Source organism: Phyllobates terribilis, unplaced genomic scaffold (genome assembly GCF_046119375.1).
Source record: "Phyllobates terribilis strain yellow unplaced genomic scaffold, ASM4611937v1 Scaffold_8__6_contigs__length_399053987, whole genome shotgun sequence".
Lineage (NCBI taxonomy): Eukaryota > Metazoa > Chordata > Amphibia > Anura > Dendrobatidae > Phyllobates > Phyllobates terribilis.
Window position 1 is genome coordinate 22,945,887 of NW_027362768.1, and position 20,622 is coordinate 22,966,508.

At 42.1% G+C, this 20,622-nt stretch overlaps 1 protein-coding gene across 1 annotated transcript in view; it reads left to right on the forward strand.

Annotated features, from left to right (window-relative positions):
- The window catches only part of NEK7 (NIMA related kinase 7), a 128,049-nt gene that overhangs the window by 39,448 nt on the left and 67,979 nt on the right, over positions 1–20,622 (forward strand). The window contains exons 2-3 of the mRNA XM_073642880.1: positions 5,905–5,987; positions 14,396–14,536. Of these exons, the coding sequence (XP_073498981.1) occupies positions 5,931–5,987; positions 14,396–14,536 (198 nt within the window). The 5' untranslated portion in view covers positions 5,905–5,930. The remainder of the gene's footprint in view (positions 1–5,904; positions 5,988–14,395; positions 14,537–20,622) is intronic.

Genomic DNA, 20,622 nt, shown 5'->3' on the forward strand with positions numbered 1-20,622 from the left:
GTGGCTAGGGTAGTGAGGAAAACCTCGCTTCCCTTTGAGGACTCGTCCCAATTAAAGGATCCTTTGGACCGCAAAATGTAAAGTGTCCTTAAAAAATCATGGGAAACCTCTTCTGCCTCTCTCAAAGTCAATATTTCCTCGACTTGTGTGGCCAGATCCCTCTTCAAATGGCTGACCCAACTGGAGGAACATCTGTCTTAGGGCACGTCCAGGGCAGACCTGCTTGACTCCACCCCTCTCCTTCAAAAAGCCACATGTTTCTTAGCGGATTCCTCGGCTGAGTCAGTCCGGATCGCGGCCAGAGCAGCTGTCCTGTCCAATACTGCTCGCCGTGCTCTATGGCTAAAAACATGGAGTGGGGACGTCACCTCTAAAGTTAAGCTCTGTTCCATTCCATTCCAAGGAAAATATGTATTTGGCCCAGCCCTGGATGAAATCCTGGAAAAGGCCTCGGACAGGAAGAAAACCTTTCCCGAACAGAAACAGGCTAAGAAACGTTCCTTTCGGCCTTCCCAAAGTCACCCCTCACAGTATAAAGGAAATGAAAAATCTGGGCGCTGGAGCTATCCTAAAGGTGGCAAGGGCCGCAACATCCTTGTACCCCGGCAACAACACCAGCAGCAGGACAGGCAATGACTTGGTCCGTGTAGGGGGGCGTCTCTAGAATTTCTTTCCCCAGTGGCGGACAATATCTTCCTGCCAGTGGATCCTCAATACCATCGAGGAGGGTCTTCTATTGGAATTCGAGAGTCAACCCCCTCAGATCCTGAGGGTCACGTCCCTTCCTTCTCGGGGGGCTCAGGAACTCCTATCGGTCGCCCTAGAAAACCTTCTGAATTCGGGAGTGGTGTCTCTGGTCCCCACTGGCCGGGAGGGGACGGGTCACTACTCAAAAATATTCCTAATACGGAAACCATCAGGGTCCCCACGCATCATAATCAACCTGAAGTCCCTAAACCATCACATCAAATACAGACGATTCAAGATGGAGTCTATAAAATCAACTATTCCTCTAATAGGGAAAGACTTCGTCATGGCGACCATAGATTTAAAAGATGCGTACTACCATGTGCCGATTCATCCGTCCCACAGGAAGTTCCTGCGGTTTGCAGTCCTCAGGGACAATATAACAGTTCACTACCAGTACAACGTACTGCCCTTCGGCATCTCTTCAGCGCCCCGGGTGTTTACGAAGATTATGGCAGAAGTCATTGCACTCATCCAGAAACAGGGCGTCTGCATAATTCCATACTTGGACGACATGTTGATTGTCGCTCCTTCAGTGGCGACGCTCAATCTTCACGTCTCTATAACCTTAACAACCTAAGGGGTTCCAAACCTAAAAAAGTCGGAACGCCTCCCTTCATCAAGGAGGAAATTCCTTGGTGTCTTACTGGACTCCAAAAAACAGATGTCCTTTCTACCATTGGAGCATCAGACAGCTCTCAGATCCAAAATCTCAAATTTCAGACACCAAGAGAATCCAACGTTGAGAGCGATAATGTCTGTATTTGGGTCTATGACAGCTTGTATCCAGTCGGTGTCATGGGCCCAGGCCCACTCAAGGCCCCTCCAGGATCATATCCTAAGATCCTGGAACAGACAAAGGGACTCGCTAAACAAACGGTTCAGGACCCCCGGTCGGATAAAAGCTTCTCTTTCTTGGTGGCTAAGCTCCCGAAATCTTCAGAGGGGGATTTCTTGGACCCAGTACCCTCTAATTACAGTGACTACCGATGCCAGTTTACGAGGCTGGGGAGCTATGGTGGCCCAGATTCCCTTTCAAGGCAGATGGAGTCCCGAGATCAGTGCCAGATCTTCCAACTTCAGGGAGCTAATGGCGGTAGAAAAACTGCTCAGAGCGGCAGTCAACCTAATCCAGGGTTCTCACATCAAGATTCTCTCGAACAACGTGACTACAGTTGCCTTCCTTCGTCATCAAGGAGGTACGAAGGTACACAGCCTAAAACAGATTGCAGGCCGAATATTTTTTTGGGCAGAACAACATCTATCACTTTCAGCAATCCACCTGAAAGGCTCAAACAACGTTCAAGCAGACTTTCTAAGCAGGAAAGATATCCAGCCAGGAGAATGTAGCCTGAATCCTCAGATTTTCCAGTAGCTGGTAGCAAAATGGGGTCTCCCTGAGGTAGATCTCTTTGCCAGTCGGTTAAACGCAAAACTTCCCCTCTTCTTTTCATTGGACAGACGAGACCATGCCATGAATTTGGACTTACTAGCCCATCCCTGGCATTTCAAGCTGGTCTATGTGTTTCCTCCAATACCGCTGATAGCAAGAACCATCCAGAAAGTCAGGTTAGAGAGAGTGGCAACAATTCTGGTGGCCCCTCTGTGGCCCAAAAGGCCTTGGTTCGGGGCCATCACAGAACTCTGCCTAGAGGGTACGCCCCTCATATTCCTGATGCCTCACATCCCAACATTGCTCGGATCCTTTATTTTCTACAGAGTGGATTGGAGTTGGGTCTCAAACTCAGCACTCTTAAGGTGCAGATTTCAGCCCTAAGTTCCATATTCGACCAAGATTTGGCCTCCCATAGGTGGATCAAGAGATTCATAACTTCAGCACTCAGACTTCACCCTAGAATTCAGTCTCAGGTCCCATCCTGGGATCTAAATGTGGTACTCAAGGGTTTAACCCTCTCTCCCTTTGAGCCTCTATCCTCTAGCACAATACAGACTCTCTCTCATAAGACTGCCTTCTTAGTAGCCATGACTTCAGCACGGAGAGTAGGAGAACTACAGGCCTTTTCTATCAGAGAACCTTACATGAATATGACTGAAGATAGAATTATTCTTCGCCTGGACCCTTCCTTTCTCCCAAAGGTAGTTTCGGATTTCCATCGTTCCCAGGAAATCATCCTTCCCTCCTTCTGCCAGAAACCTTCCAATTCAAATGAAGCAGAATTCCACCTCCTAGATGTCCGCAGAGCTGTCCTTTATTATCTTCAACAAACTGAGTCTTGGAGATTGGATGGGAACCTATTTATACAGCACTCGGGGCAGAACAGAGGAAGGAAGGCAGCTAAATCCACTATAGCAAACTGGATCAAAAAGGCAATTGGGGAAGCCTATAACAACCAACAGATGAATCCACCGATTGCCTTAAAGGCTCATTCTACCAGATCCACATCAACTTCATGGGCCGAAAGAGCGGGCGCTTCTATTGAGCAGATTTGCAGGGCAGCTACATGGTCTTCCCTTTATACGTTTTCTAAACATAGATTAGACTTCTCATACACTAGGGATTTAGCCTTTGGTAGGAAAGTCCTACAAGCTATTGTCCCTCTCTAATAAAATATTGTTGGTATTCCTCCAATGCTGTCATGGAAGGCGTATTGAGAAAATAGAATTAGTCCTTACCGGTAATTCGGTTTCTAGAAGCCTTTCACGACCGCACGAATTTCCCTCCCTGTGGATTCCATATACCTGTCAGGTAACCATTTTCCAGGTGATCTTGGTAAACACTGGGGATTGACGGTGGGGAGGGGCTTTTAAACTCTCTATGTTCCTGTCCCCCAATAGGGCGTGGACAACATCCTCCAATGCTGTCGTGGAAGGCTTCTAGAAACCGAATTACCGATAAGGACTAATTCTATTTTTTAGGTGTTCACGCTTAAAATGATGGGACACTGCCGGAACAGAGACCAGACTGAGTCCAAAGTGACTCCATCGACCTCATAAGTGAGTGGTTCTGTCGTGGTTTTGTCTGAATCGCAGCTTTGGAGATTTACACGGAAACCCTGACGTAAGCGCTCAGCGGAGAGCGCAGGATAAATGTGAGCCGAGCCTTGTTCCGATTTTTTTCTTTTGGGAGTTAGAATGAACATATAGACAACAGTACAACTATAGTTCTTATTTTTAATTTTGCACAGTTCACCATGTGGTAGAAGTGATTCTTTATTCTTTTAGTCGGTGCGATTACAGAGATACCAGATTTATATCTGTTTTTTTATGATTTGCTGCTATCACACACTAAAAATGTGTTTTAACTTTTTTTTTTTTTTTATAAAAAAATAAAAATAAAATAAATTTCATCACCATATTCTAGAGCTGTAACGTTTTTTATTGTTTGGCGAATAGAGCTCTACGAGGGCTTATTTTTGCATGACTAGTTGGAGATTTTGATGGTACCATTTTTGGGCACATACAGTTTTTTGATCACTTTTTATTTGGATTTTTCAGAAACTGAATGAGCAATTTTTTGTTTTTATCTTTTTTTTTTTTTGCGCTTTTCACTGTGCGTTAAAAGTGATTAGACCGATTTATTCGTTGAGTCAGTACGATTACAGCGGTAAGGTTTTTTTTATACTTTTTTGTTCTATTTATTTATAGTATTCGCCATACGGATAAATAATGTGCCAGCTTTATAGATCAGGTCGTTCTGGACTCCGTGATACCAATTATGTGTACTTTTTTTGTTTTATCTTTGTTTTATCACCAAGGCTGTGTTTTAGTGATGAAATGGCTTTCCCTGTGTTTTTTTTTATTTATTTTTTTTACACATTTTATTTTACTTTTTCACAAAGTCCCGCACTGTGGGACATGTATAATTTTCACTTTAATCGCTGGTCTCATGCACTGCAGTACTCGTGTACTGCAGTGCATGAGACCTGGCAGTGATTCACTGACATCCCATGACCTCAGTACCATGCCAAGGATCAGCACCAGCAATTACAATTGCAGGGGAGGGGCGTCGATCCTGCAATAGAGGGTCTTTTAACCCCATCTTAATCACTTAAATACAACTTTTAGTGGTAATTAAGGGATTTATCGGCCCAGATCTGCTCCAAAACCTGCTGGGCCGATACTACAGGGTGTCACTTGTGATATACAGCTGTCACCTGCAGGAATTTTGGCCACAGGGCAGTGCTTTTCGCTCTTTTCCTATCACCAACGGCAATGAGGGAATAAGGCCCCTTAATGACTGGCGTTTTTATGCGTATCGGCAGTCATTAAGGGGTTAAAGGCTGCAGTCAGTGATAGTGGAATCTGAATGATTAAACAGCCGCGGTCAAAGCAGTGTCTGACACCTGTTGCAGGTAGATGTCAGCTGTGTAACTCAGCCAGCATCTGCCCTGTGTGGAGTGGGCTCAGCTCCAGAATCTACTCCATAAATATACACCCTGACTTTGATGTACCGTTACGTCAGGTGCACAGAGGGGTTAATTCTAGTGTATTGTACATATATACTAAAATCCTGTTTTAGCTGCTTGTATAGCATAATACAAAACATAAGGACACAATATAAGCTAAAAACAATTAAAGTAAACGTGACTAAACTGAGTCAGACTGGTACAAAGAGAAAAAGGATCCAGTCCGCGAGGGCTTAATGCTCCCATAGACATTAGACTAACATCTGTCGAACCCAATGATATCCGGCCAACAGTTTAAGGTTAAGATGAGAATCATGCATGACCAATTTTGGACTGCCGATCCTTTTTTGTTCTCGGCAAGATTATTCGCTCCTAGAGGAATATTTATATTCTGCAAAAAAAATTGTTGCAGTGTGATATTTTGATATTTTAATGTTTTGCAAACTTTTTTTTTTTTTTTTCATATTGTAATCTTGTAAAGTCACTGTAAAGGCAAGAGTCAGAAATTAACACAAACCTACACCTGATTATACAAAGTGTAGATTTAATTTTCTGATTTTAGAATAGTCCAAAATGCACCAAATGTATTTGTTTTGGCTGGTGAATGAAACGTCCATATTAATAGTTCTATCCTGTTATATTAGGTTTGTAGTTGTGTTCATAGGGTTCTGCGTTAATTGTCTATAAGCAGGGATGTGTGAATGGTGTCCACCTGTGTAATGTCCATGTGCGTTTCTTGCCTCCGTGTAGACTGCTGCTATCACATACTAACTATTATGTGTCCTTACAGAGCTGTGAGGGGGCTGTGTGAGCAGAATGGAGGAGCAGTGTCCGGCCATGCAGGGACCACCTGTCCCTCCGTTTCAGCCACAGGTATGAATTGTTTAAGAATTCAGCACTTAATTTTAATGCATGTCACTATATCTCCATATACGAAAAAGCTATTCAAGGAAACTGGTCACGAGGATTTTACACCTCAAACTAATGGAAATCTGTTCCTTTTTGTTAAAAAATCCAGGGTTAAAATTGTATGCAAATGAGCTGCAAGTGCTTCAGAGTGGGACATTGCACTTGCAGCTCTCCTGCCCTTCCTATTCCCCACCTGCCTACTGTCACTGACTTGTTACGGAGGCAGGTCACTCTGAAACAGGAGTGACCAGGCAGAAGGACAAAGGAGGCAGGAGAGCTGCAAGTGCAATGCCCCACTCTGAAGCACTTGCAGCTCATTTGTGTACAGATTAGATATTAGAAAAAAACTTATTGACAGTGAGGGTGATCAATGAGTGGAACAGGCAAAGCTTTCTTGTCCTCGATCATTGTGGCTGTAGAGCTTTTATTGTATTTTGAAAGTGGTGGTGTTCACTTTTTTCATGACAACACGGTTAGGAAATGAACAATAATCATACGTCGTTTGTGTATGCCATATTCTCACATAATATAAACTGTTGTACTTTGTTCTTTATTTTTTATTTTTCCCCTTTGTGCAAGATCTTCTTCATTTAATAGTTCAGCTCAAGTGGCTGTGATTTAATGAAAACTAATGCACAGCGTCTCTTTAAAGCGCTGTTTTGTTTTTGTTTTTATAGAAAGCACAGCAGCAATCCACATTAAAATGTGCGATTTCTGTGTGTGTTTTTTGTTAATGTGTTTTTTTTTCTTATTTGGGTTAAAAGAAAGTAAAGTTGCCTCCCCAAAATTGAAGCGGAGTGTATGAGTGCAGAATCGCAGCATTTCATTAAAGAAAAACTCTGAATCACATCTACACCACAAACGCATAAAAAGAGGGGAAACATTAAAATAGTAACATAAAAGTGCCACAGGCAGAGCACATTGCTTTTATATATTTTGATGCTGAAAAAGTGCAGAATAATGCAGCGTTAATACTATGAGGGGAGGTCCCCTAATAGTCCTGGAACATTATGATGGGTCCACAGGGATATGAAAAAACTGACTAATGACAGCAAATTTGGTAAACTTAAAAATATGCTTCTGTTCAATCCACCACTGCTCAAGCCCCAATCCTATGGTTGTTCCCACTTGTTCTTGTCTACATTGCTGCTACGCTGATATGCCATACATGTGTGTGTGATGACCACAATAAATCATTGGCTTCATGTCTCCTGTCATTCATAGTATCTCTGCTGAGGCCAGTTATAGGCTGCAAAGTTCAGTCATCACCGCTGAGAAGCAAACAAAGGGCGGTGGGACCACCGAGGCTTCAGTGCGGAATGGGATGACTGCTTAGTCTCCAACAACCCATTAAAAATATTGCTGATATCCAAATCTTTCCTCCATGGAAAGTGGATGTCCCTTCTATGTTACATTATACTCCTGAATAAATCTATTTAAAGGGTTATCGCCTATCCACTGGGACCCCTATCTGTCTATTCTGAGATTGGGACTGTAGAACGGAACTTTGCATCCTGACTGGAGGTATATACGTATAGCTTATAATTCATGACACACTAGCTATAGTTTTTATTATTCCAAATAGAGCACAATTTGAGTTATGAAGGAAATAGTTGTCTACCCATTATGGCTCCCAAGAGTCCAGTTTCACTTAATTTCGTTCAAAAGTGGTATTTTAATTGCAAACACTTATCAGCTATTAACTAAACAGTGAGACAGGCGTTAATGCAATCACCAGATTGGGGACTGCGGACTACACCATCACACGGCTGTGGTGAGGAGTTTTTATGGAGCATGTGCGCTGTTATTCCATACACACTATATGGGCCCGATTCATTAGAGGGGTTGTCCAGCCTTAGGCTACAAGTCTGAAGTCACTCTATGTTGAGCATTGACTGCAGACGTGGGAATCCGCATATTAAAATCCTCACAGCGTGAAGTGCATATCCCGTGCCTGGAGGGGCGGGCACGTGACCACAAGTATGCGATTTGCATACATGCAATCATGTGTTGACTAGATGGGCACGGGCTTGCCCAATGCAAGTGTATTGAGCAAGGCCGGACACAGTCTAGTTGGAATGTGGCTGGAATTATGCATATCGTATTCTTGCGATCACATGACCACCGGCACCGGATAATTTTCACAGTATGATGTGAGGATTCACAAGTCTGCTGTCACATAGTGACTACAGACTTGTACCCTAAGGCCAGACAATCCCTTTAAGACTGGCGTACTGCACACGGAGTAAGATGTGCTGAAGGGCTCGTTCACACTGTGCTCTGTCCCACACTCATTGGTCCCGTCAGGGCTTACGTCAGAGTCCTCCCGCAAAATGGGATTTGTGTGTATGCGCTAATGGGGCTATTGACTATATTGGTGCTGACAGTCAAGGTGTGCTCTTTTGTGCATCGTTTTCGGTCATATACACTGTCAACTACGTCCTAGTGTCTGCCTTCATTAGGCATATAAGCCCGAAAATGATGCACGACAGAGCTCATGTTGACTCTGGCACCATTATAGTCAATGTCCCCATCGGCACATAAGGCCATATCCCATTTTGTAGGGGGGGGGGTCGACCGTAAGCTCCGAAGGGAACAACGAACGTGAGACAAAGCTCAGTGTGAAAGCACCCCAATTCTTTCCCAGCGTTTTCCTCTGAATGAATTGGGCACATCTTATACCTGCCGTGTGCCTCTGCCAGTCCGGAGCTAGGTACACTTCTGATGTCATTTATGCCACTAAAGTAGTGTAAATTTTGATGGATTTGCCACATGGCTTCACTGCACCTGTCCTCCTACGCTGCCTTTTCTTTCTCAGAGCTGGCACGGAGTTGTGTATAAAAATAATGCCAAATGTCCCAAAATGTTGAGTTCTGCAAAAAATGTGCACTGCTAGAAAACTGGCGAATACACCTTTGATTAATCTGGGCACTATAAAAAAATGTTACTGAGCCAGCCAAATGCTTCATTTTTCTTATATTGTCTAGTATTAGAAATATATTATAACATTATCAATTAACTATGTATCAAAAGCCTCATTCAGACGTCCATGATTTTTCTCGTACATACAAACATGGACTGTTGTTCATCCGTGTTTATTTTAATCCATGTTTGCTTTATGTCAGTTTTTACCATCAGTTTCATCAGTGATTTTCATGTATGAAAAAATAAATACGTATCCAAGCTCCTGCTATCCATTACAAAGCCAATCATGGCCAGCACGCGGACTGTGAACACCAGGCATTTGCTGTCTTGACATTTTCATGGACCTATAGACTTATATTGGTAGTTTTGATCCATGGCTCCCATCATTGTGGCCATGTTTTTTTGCTACCCAATAAAAAGCATTTCTAGTACACATACGTGACTTGTAGATGTCTGAATGAAGCCTTAGACAACACATAAGTAATGGTGGCAAATCTCATGCCATGGACTTGTAGAGTACGGGGGCATTCATCCATCAGTATTGCTGTAAAAGTGCTGCGGAAACTTGCGCATGGTGTGTGACTATTATAGGCCATGCAGTTTTTAGTACTTGCCAGTAGTCACGCTTATCTACAAAATATATTCTCGAATTTATTACCATGTTGTGAATCATTATAGATTTTCTGTTACAACAGAAGATATTTATAAAATATCCTAATATTTCTGGAACATTTAGTAAAATGAAATGTTCTTGGGTCTTAATTCTTTCAAAAATTCTGTGCAAATTACTACAATCCCTGGAAAAACAATGAGGCCTTCATCCATGTCGAACTCTTAAACTCCAGAACTCTTGTGACAGTGCAGATGCGACAGACTGTTAATTCAGTGACCCCTCTGCCCTTTGTAAGGAAGAATTGTGGGGGAGGCATTGGATGGGAAGATGAAAATTGGGCTGTGAAGTTTGCATACACTGCCCACTGTTAAACAGATTACCTCTAATGAAGTGTCTAATGCTCAGGGCTCGTCAGCCTAATCAGTGGAGGCAGCTTCACCCTATCTCACAGAGCAAAGCCGTGGCCCTCTGGCCCTGGACAGCCACTCTGGTCTCCTCTCTCAGGGAGGCGCCTGGCCCTAACCAAGCCAGACAGTGTGTGATCTGACATGCAAATATAGGTCATTGCATATGTAAATGTGTGATTACAAACTCGCATGCCAAAACACATTAGCCAGACTTTGGACTCAGCATGCGGCTGTCACTGTGTCTTAGAGACTCACGCTAATCTTTGTCAAGTTGGAAAGCGTTCTCAAAGTCGGAGAAGGAGCTATGTTTTGTCTAATCCTTTTTTTTTTCACTTTCTACATATGTCGGTTGATTGCACATGAAGATTTACTAATCCTCTGCGTTGTGCCACTAGAGGTACACAAGTGTTTCTAGGACGCACAAGGTTATAGCAGATCATCATGCCCAAAGAAAAATTGGGGTGCCTTAGTAATGTGACCACAAATGTATAAACCAGGGAGTAGTTTGATTCCTTGTACAGTATGTTAAATCTGCTGGGATTTTAGTTTTTAAGCTATTCATCCGGTGGACATTTTTCACTATCTTTCTCCTACAATCCTTCAAACAATCTACTTCTTGTAGGCCCCATACTACAACTGTGGTCCACTCTCTGTGCAAGTGTCGGAAGTAAGCATCTGTATGATGTAAAATGCTAATGACCTTAAAATAGAGACCAGAACTTTGAAAATCAGATTTGTTGGGGCACTCAGGTGATCTTTTCAATCCTGTTCATGGTGCCAAAAGGAATCAGTAGATTTTGCTCGGGATTGATGCATGAAGCCAATTATTTGCAAGAAGAATGCAATATTACATGAATGCTGTGCAATAAGATTCTCCCCATAAAAGGGTTCGTTACATGGACCGCCCGACAGCACATTCAAATACCTGTTTACACAAGCAGACTACAGTGAACCATACGTGTTGAGTGACCCGTAGTATATCGCACAGAACACATAGGCACAAGTCCTGGTTACCAAGGATGTTGTACCGGTGAGATTTTTTTTTTGCGCTGCGAAAAAGATAATTTCTCCTGATGATCGAGCGTTCTGCTTGTCCCATCAGGTACTCCCCAGCCTGTTTACATAGAAAAACGCTCGTTTCACAATTATCTTGCTAACAGTTCTCATTCACGATTATCCTGCAGTGTAAATGCAGCTTAACAGAACAGGTCATCCCCTTCCCACAGGGTCCACATTCCTTATTAGTTCATACAAAGATGTTTGCTTTCAGAAATCCCTCTTTTTGGGGTTGCCTGGGCACTTTTATCAACTCCGGGGGTGGTGGACAGATGTAAACCTGAATAACATCACTCGGGTCAGTTTCTACTCTATGTAGGGCCACTACAGCGCCCCAAGTGTTTTGAACAGTATTTACACTGGCAGCCAACAGAGCTGATGCCTGGCAACCCCCCACCAATCAGATGTTATCAGGCTCCTACCAACCTGATATTCATGAACTATCCTGACAATAGATCACCTGTATGGTATTCTTGGACATCCCCTGGTTTCCGGACTAATCTGGTGGAGGGCGTATGCTATTCAGCAGACATTGGTCTATATGTTCGAATTGGGCAATGTTTCTTCAAAATGGGTTAATTGCTGTAATTATTATGGTTTAATAGGATGTACCATAAGTTAAATATTCATACAGTTTTCCAAGAGTAGTGATGCAGTAGTTATAAGAACATGAGATGCAGAGATTTCTTGCCATGATTGGAATGATTTCTATATTTGCCTTCTTTCCACCATGGCAGCTTGAATAGTGGTGCGTGAATGGTGCATCTACAATTTAATTATTGTTAAAGGAAACCTGTCTCGTCCCAAAACGTTATTAACTTGCCGATTTGGGGTTAATCTGCAGGTTGCTATTGTTCTAAAGCCACTCGACCGCTGCACTGGAAGTCCGGCTAGTGGGAGGAAATTAACTTTATTCCTCCCAGCAGCCTTCGGCTTTTAGTCATAGGCACGGCTTCAGTCACTGCTCAGTAACCACGCTCTGGTACTGACTGAAAGCCGGCCCTGTACTGATGCACGGTTGCTTCGGCTGTCAGAGTGCCGTGGTGTGATTACGGCCACCGCTCACTATGTACTGAGGGGTGGCTGAAAGCTGAGGCTGCCGGGAGGAATAAATAAAGTTCATTTTCTCCTGTTAGCTGGGCTGTCAGTGTGGCGGCTGCATGGCTCAAGAACTCCATTAACCTGCAGATTAACATCATATCTTCAGGTTAAGGCTATGTGTCCACGATGCAGAAATGCTCCGGATTTTTCCTGAGCGTTTCTGAATGTCCCTGGCAGAAGAAACGCATGCAAATTTTACATGCGTTTTTTCAGCCAGGGACAAGCGTTTTTCACGCGTTTTGCACATGCGATTTCGCATGCGAGTTGTCAAGCACTTTCCAAGCGATTTTAGCATCACTTGGAAAAGTGCTGACAACTTGGTCACACTATATAAATCCATCAACCAGCATGGATTTTATATAGTGTGGCCAAGTTAGTTAAAAATAAGAATAAAAATGGTAAAAAAAAAAACAAAAACAACATATACTCACCTTCCGATGGCCCCCGGTCTCCTTCTCCGTTGCGTCCGGCCACCCCGGTGTCTCGCGGTGGTGTAAAAGGACCTTCCATGACGTTATTTAGTCATGTAACAGGTCACGCTACTGCCGACGTCAGCAGTCGCGTGACCTGTCACATGACTGAATGATGTCATGGAAGGTCCTTTTACTCCATCGCGAGCCACCGGGGAGCCAAGACGTACCGGATAGAAGACCGCGGGCCATCAGAAGGTGAGTATAATGTGTTTTTTTATTTTAATGGCACACAGCCTAATAGTGTTTTTTTTGACATGAGGTTCCCTTTAAGCTGTTTAAACCATATATTAGGTTGTGTATAATCAGCAAGTTCTCTATGTATAAATTCCCCCTGCCTTCATCCCCTTTAGACTGATTTAGATAATGGGTACTTTTCGGGGAGTTGCTGATCCTACCATCACTTACTTCATCCTGCACTGGTGGCTCTAGTTATATTTTTTCATTTTATTGATGGCCGGAAACCACATTTTCCATCTGGTAATTCAATATATCACACACATTTGGGGTTTTGTGGTAGGGTCTACTGAATGTCACAGACATTGTCAATCTAACCTTTACAAAAATAGCATTGCACACGGACAGTTTTTTTTTTATCTCTCAAGGAAAAGAAAGCGGTTAGTATGACAGTGATGTGTGTCTAAAGCACAATATAGTGGTCTTCAAAAATAAATTTTGTTGCGCTGCGTCTATGAAAGCTTCTGCTCTAATGCTAAACGTGTCTGCATAGGAGATAATGGAATATATCAAACGTACAAGAACTCAAACGAGATTTGGTTTCAAATGATCCTTTCGTAAAAGACGACTTGCGGTGTAGCCGGAGCGATCCTCTACCTTCCTCCTGGGATATTCATCTGATTGTGAGGCCAAAATTACTGAGGCTTATTATATGTAAACTAGGAAGCAATTGGAGCAAAATATAATTGTGGCTTTTTTTTTTTTTTTTTTTAAATTGTGTGATTATTTTGAGGATTACTAACAAGGATTAAAATATATGTAATTCTGCATTAAGTTTCTAAAACAAGAATACAGAGGAAACTAAGTTATATTTAGGACTCGAAAGGTATAGATATAGCTTTCTCTTCTTCCTATTAGCAACATAATAAAATCAGATTTGCTTTATTATTGATGCGTATTACAATTTAAAGAATAACCATTGTATTAATTTTCTTTTCATAAATCAATAGCAGACTTAAAATATATCAGAAAGTTTATTTTTTTATTTATTTTAGAAAATCCACGTCTTTGTCTTACTGAACTGATCATTCAGTTTCAGTTCTTGGGTAAAGTCTGTCTTCAGTGGATACAGACTTCCCCATTACTGAGATAGGAGATGACCTTTGGAGGTTATGAAGTTCTGTGCAGAACGGTGTCTGTTTCAGGAGAACTTGCAGCAGAATATCTGTCTGCCTCCAGCTCCTCCCTCCTCTATAGAACTTTAAAAGCACCAACTCTCCTATATCTCCATAATGTAGTAAGCTGTCTTCACTGATAAAGATTTAGCCTCTAATTGAGGGCGAAAATTCAGTCCAGGAGGAGAAAGAAGCAGATTTCTCTGAGATATATTACAAAGTTGCTTATTTTTATGTCTACTAGTGATTTATGAAATAAAAATTGAAAAGACTTTTACTCTTTAAGTATTTGGTAATAGGCTTGTAGCGATGACTTACTGAGCACGAGGAATTTTTGTTCCCTGATCATTGCTGCTCTTTATTGCTAGCTAACATGTGGTTTTGCCAAATATATACCTTCCCTCTTTTTAGATGTTAACCATGTTCCTTCTATATTTCACATCTATAGAAAGCCCTGCGGCCAGACATGGGTTATAACACACTGGCCAACTTCCAGATTGAGAAGAAGATTGGCCGAGGTCAATTCAGTGAAGTCTACAGAGCCACGTGCCTTCTGGATAGAGTACCCGTTGCTTTAAAAAAGGTTCAGGTAAGTTTGTTTAGTAGAAGTATGAATTCCTTTTGTTTTTTGCTTACTTCACATTTAATCCTGACTCATGCAAGCTATGACTTTCACAGGGATAAATTTGTGAATTAAATACAGGTTTTGGCAATCTGCATTAGGAAGTCAGATTATGCTGATATCGTAAGATATTTTTATTAGAATTTTGCTGAATTTATAATTGGAGTCAAAATCAATGTTATTTAAAGTGTTCACTTTCATAGTAATCCTCATTTGATGAGTAGTGATCTCTGCAGAACATGGAGTGCCGGTTTTCTCAGGATCAGTGACTAGAGTGGAAATTGTTAGGAATGATTCCAGCCAGGTATGTTTAACCCCTTAACGACCTTGGGTTTTTCTGTTTTTGCGTTTTCATCTTTTGCTCCCCTTCTTACCAGAGCCAGAACTTTTTATTTTTCGTTCAATATGACCATTTGAGGGCTTATATTTTGCGGGACGAGTTGTACTTTTAAACGACATCACTGGTTTTACCATATCGTGTGCTGTAAAACGGGAAAAAAAATCCAAATGCGGTGAAATTGCAAAAAAAATTCAATTCCACAGTTGTTTTTTGGGTTATTTTTTTTACCATGTTCACTAATTGCTAAAACTGACCTGCCATTTTTATTCTCCAGGTCATTATGAGTTCGGAGACACCAAACATGTATAGGTTCTTTTTTATTTAATTGGTGAAAAAAAAATCCAAAATTTGCTTTAAAAAAAGCGCCATTTTCCGAGACCCGTAGCACCTCCATTTTTCGGGATCTGTGGCCGGTTGAGGGCTTATTTTTTTCGCATCGAGCTGACGTTTTGATTGATATTATTTAGGGGTAGATCCGATGGTTTGATCGCCCTTTATTGCATTTTATTGCAATGTTGCTGCGACAAAAAAAAACTAGTTCATTTAGAATTTTTTTCTCGTTACGCCGTGTACCGATCGGATTAATTATTTTTTTATATTGATAGATCGGGTGATTCTGAACGCGGCGATACCAAATATGTGTGTTTTGTTTTTTTATTTTATTTTGAATGAATTTTTATATTTTTAAAAACATTTTTTTACACTTACTGCTTGCTTCAATAGTAGACTAGAAGCAGCAGTTGTCTGATTGCTTCTACTGCATACAGGCGAGGAGCAGATCGCCTGTATGCAGTAGAAATGCTCATGTGCTATGAGCGCCGACCACTAGGTGGCGCTCATAGCAATTGAGACATGACAACCACATGGGTCTGCTGCAGACCCTGGGTTGTCATGCCCTCCCATCGGTGACCCACGATCATGTGACGGTGTCACCGATGGGTGGGGCCAATGCAGCACTTCCGGCGCGGCGATGTTAAATGCCGCTGTCAGAGATTGACAGCGGCATTTAACTGGTTAACAGCCGCGGGTGGATCGCGATTCCACCTGCGGCTGTTGTGGGCACACGTCAGCTGTAAGAATCAGCTGACATGTGCCCTGTTCTGTGCAAGCTCAGCGCCGGAGCCCCCGCTGAACCGGCCTTTCCGACCTGGTGCCTTCTATTACTGACCAGATCAGAAAGCTTTTAACAACCACCTGGGACCGAGCCTCATGGGTGACTAAACACAAAAAAATTGAGCTTGGGTTTAAGTTGGAATACATGCAGCACATAAACGCATGTTCACATTGGCCATTAAATATCCAAAACCTACAAGAATCAAAATGATCATAAACCCTTGTGTCACTAAATAAGTAAAAAAGCAAAAGTGTATTTAAATAGCATAGGGTTTTTAGTAAACACTGTTTTTGATCAAAAAAGCATAGAAGCCATTCCACCATCGGCAAGGTGATCCTGTTCTGGATGGTCCTACACTGGTAAGGTTTTTAATATTAGACCGTGTAGGACCATCCCAAACAGGGTCACCTTGCCGATGGCGTGATGGCTTTTTATGCTTTTTTTTTTTTTATTATTTTTTTTTAATCAAAAACAGTGTTAACTAAGAACCCTATGTTATTTAAATGCACTTTTGCTTTTTTACTTATTTAGTTCTAGCAGGGTTTATGCTCATTTTGTTTCTTGTAGGTTTTGCTCATGGGTGACTAGTCGGAAAGGCAGGTCCTCAGTGACTTCTCCCCGTCTGCTGCCAGTGACTGACAGGTATCTCTATACACGCACGCAGGGAGAGACCGGTCACTCCAGGTGAGCAGGTGGGGAGAAGCCAGCTGCGATCCGCCTTTCTGACGTGTCTTCTATGCCGCTCAGTTCCTGGTGGCTTTTAAAGTATGTTTTTCTTTGAAATACCGCAGTCTGAGAGTCAAACATATCTAGTGGAAATCATACTGCCAGTGTCTGATACATTTTGCCCAAGGATCAGGCAACATGTATAAGCTAACCAGTTCCCTTTTAAGCTTTCATTGGTGTTTTTTTAAGATTTAGGCCTGATTCACAAATGTGACTTGTGTACATGTTCTATCCGTGTTTTGTTACGGCTAGAACACATACCCCGTATATACTATGTGCACATTTAGAGATTTTTTTTCTTCTATTTTTGGGATTTATGGTTTTCAAAATAAATGGAAATGTGTCCGAGCTTAGTCCATTTCATGGACCACTCTCACACATCTTTAAAACGTGCTGTCCGATAAGACTCCAGATGTGTGAATGGGGCCTTAGACTGAGCTCTATGTAGAGAATTGGGACTCTGGTTTCTTTTAGAATTGAAAACCTCTTGATGTGTCGCTAGGTTTTTATAATTACTACAGGAAGCGTCCTAACAATGTATGTGTTGGGGTGAACGGTAAGCTGGATCCATAATATATAACACTTATTAGGGTTTGTAGATAAAAATATCCATTAAAGTTCTGACTGATATTGGTGTCTAGTTCACATCACTAATTTAGGAATAACCTATGGTCCTATAGGATGTTTCTGCCTGTTGACCAGGCCATTGCCAAATATGAAAATGAGCTCCCCAGCGTTCCCCACTGCTGAGCCGTCTCATTTAGTAGCACATTCCTGACTTTGAATCCCATTTCCCTTTTAATCTGCATAATATCTGCATATATTTGTGGGAGATCTGCTGCTTCTGTGTCTGCAGTGAATGACAGCTGCCAGCCGTCTTTCTGAATGCTATTACAATATGCAAAACTTACTACTGAAAAGAAGCGTGGATTTGTTTCAACTTTTCTGCTGGAGATTCCTTTCATTAGAATGAAGCATTTCAAAGCTGCCTTTGTGAGTTTTGTGATATGTTATTTTGTACATTTTCAGCTACAGCTTGCGAATCCACAGTTGGGCTGCACAAAATAATTCTTCCTTTTTTGCCATCAAGATGGGCCCCCAAACTGGATCTTGAAGTTCTTTCTTTTCAGGTTTTTTTGTAGACCACATTAGAGCTTATTTTTTAGCTTTCTGCACACGAGTTACTTAGTTCTTCTCTATATTTTACTCTATATGTGAAGGTCATGCACTTTACCGATGTAGTAGGCACCAGCTTGTAAGTAAGGATTTACGAACAGAGCAAACTTCAAAATAATCACTTGTGCCGTCTTTCTCCTGTGTGCTTAACCATTTTTGTTACAGACATGTCCCATCTATAGTCTAAAGGCTGTTTTTAATTGGCATTGGATCCTTCCTGCCCCTTTAAATTTGTAGGTTTTTGGCTCAGGAGATGCATAGCTGATAGAAATGGGTAAGGTCCCCCAGAGATACAGTACAGACCAAAAGTTTGGACACACCTTCTCATTTAAAGATTTTTCTATATTTTTATGACTATGAAAATTGTACATTCACACTGAAGGCATCAAAACTATGAATTGACACATGTGGAATTATATACTTAACAAAAAAGTGTGAAACAACTGAAAATATGTCTTCTATTCTAGGTTCTTCAAAGTAGCCACCTTTTGCTTTGATGACTGCTTTGCACACTCTTGGCATTCTCTTGATGAGCTTCAAGAGGTAGTCACCGGAAATGGTTTTCACTTCACAGGTGTGCCCAGTCAGGTTTAATAAGTGGGATTTCTTGCCTTATAAATGGGGTTGGGACCATCAGTTGTGTTGTTCAGAAGTCAGGTGGATACACAGCTGATAGTCCTACTGAATAGACTGTTAGAATTTGTATTATGGCAAGAAAAAAGCAGCTAAGTAAAGAAAAACGAGTGGCCATCATTACTTTAAGAAATGAAGGTCAGTCAGTGCGAAAAATTGGGAAAACTTTGAAAGTGTCCCCAAGTGCAGTTGCAAAAACCATCAAGCGCTGCAAAGAAACTGGCTCACATGAGGACCACCCCAGAAAAGGAAGACCAAGAGTCACCTTTGCTTCTGAGGGTAAGTTTATCCGAGTCACCAGCTTCAGAAATCGCAGGTTAACAGCAGCTCAGATTAGAGACCAGGTCAATGTCACACAGAGTTCTAGCAGCAGACACATCTCTCAACAACTGTTAAGAGGAGACTTTGTGCAGCAGCAGGCCTTCATGGTAAAATAGCTGCTAGGAAACCTCTGCTAAGGACAGGCAACAAGCAGAAGAGACTTGTTTGGGCTAAAGAACACAAGGAATGGACATTGGACCAGTGGAAATCTGTGCTTTGGTCTGATGAGTCCAAATTTGAGATCTTTGGTTCCAACCACCGTGTCTTTGTGCGACGCAGAAAAGGTGAACGGATGGACTCTACATGCCTGGTTCCCACAGTGAAGCATGGAGGAGGAGGTGTGATGGTGTGGGGGTGCTTTGCTTGTGACACTGTTGGGGATTTATTCAAAATTGAAGGCATACTGAACCAGCATGGCTACCTCAGCATCTTGCAGCGGCATGCTATTCCATCTGGTTTGCGTTTAGTTGGACCATCATTTTATTTTTCAACAGGACAATGACCCCACACACACCTCCAGGCTGTGTAAGGACTATTTGACCAAGAAGGAGAGTGATGGGGTGCTACGCCAGATGACCTGGCCTCCAGTCACCAGACCTGAACCCAGTCGAGATGGTTTGGGGTGAGCTGGACCGCAGAGTGAAGGCAAAAGGGCCAACAAGTGCTAAGCATCTCTGGGAACTCCTTCAAGATTGATGGAAGACAATTTCCGGTGACTACCTCTTGAAGCTCATCAAGAGAATGCCAAGAGTGTGCAAAGCAGTCATCAAAGCAAAAGGTGGCTACTTTGAAGAACCTAGAATAGAAGACATATTTTCAGTTTCACACTTTTTTGTTAAGTATATAATTTCACATGTGTTAATTCATAGTTTTGATGCCTTCAGTGTGAATGTACAATTTTCATAGTCATGAAAATACAGAAAAAAAATCTTTAAATGAGAAGGTGTGTCCAAACTTTTGGTCTGTACTGTAGGTATCCTTGTCCTGGCTAATGGGCGCACACTAATTGGCCAACTTGTGCTCCAATGTACCGTGATTTTATAAGTGTATTCTATACAGCAGAAATGCAAATATCACATATTGATTGTTTGCATATACAGTGGCTGCTTTCTGTAGTTTTTGGTTTGTATATTGTGTCACAATTTCTCCGCTTAGTGTGTCTTCCACGCTGTGATTGGCAGCTCAGTCGTCCAATCTAGTGCAGGGGCGTGTTGAGTGGTTTGTATTTTGATTGACCGCTCAGCCATCTAATCTGAGACTGAGGTGTTGCGCTTCCTTTTGGTGTTCCCTGTTCTAAATGATTACCCAGCTACTTAGCTGAGCTTTCAGCCCCAGATATCTGCCAGTCGTAGCATTTGCTTTGTGGTTTGCCTTGTATTCCTGTGCTGTTTGTTGATCTATTGCTGCCTGACCTTGGACCTCATTCTGACCATCCGTTTGCCTAGCCCATTTGCTCTGATCCACTATCTTCCAGTATTCTGACCTCGGACTGTGGCCTGACTTCACCTCTGTCTTTCCCCTTTAGTTTAGCTCTCTTGGTATGTTACCCCGGAAAGTTTGACTACCCTGTTTCACGGCCTATTCGTGAGTAGTGGCTAGTGTCACTCTTTGCCTCACGGCTTGTCCATGAGTAGTGATTAGTATCACATTATGCAATCAAAGCAGCATGCAGCTGTTTACACTTCATTCTGTTTGGAGGTGCTGGTTAGGTTTTTTTTTTTTTTTTTTTTAAATGTTCTGCCT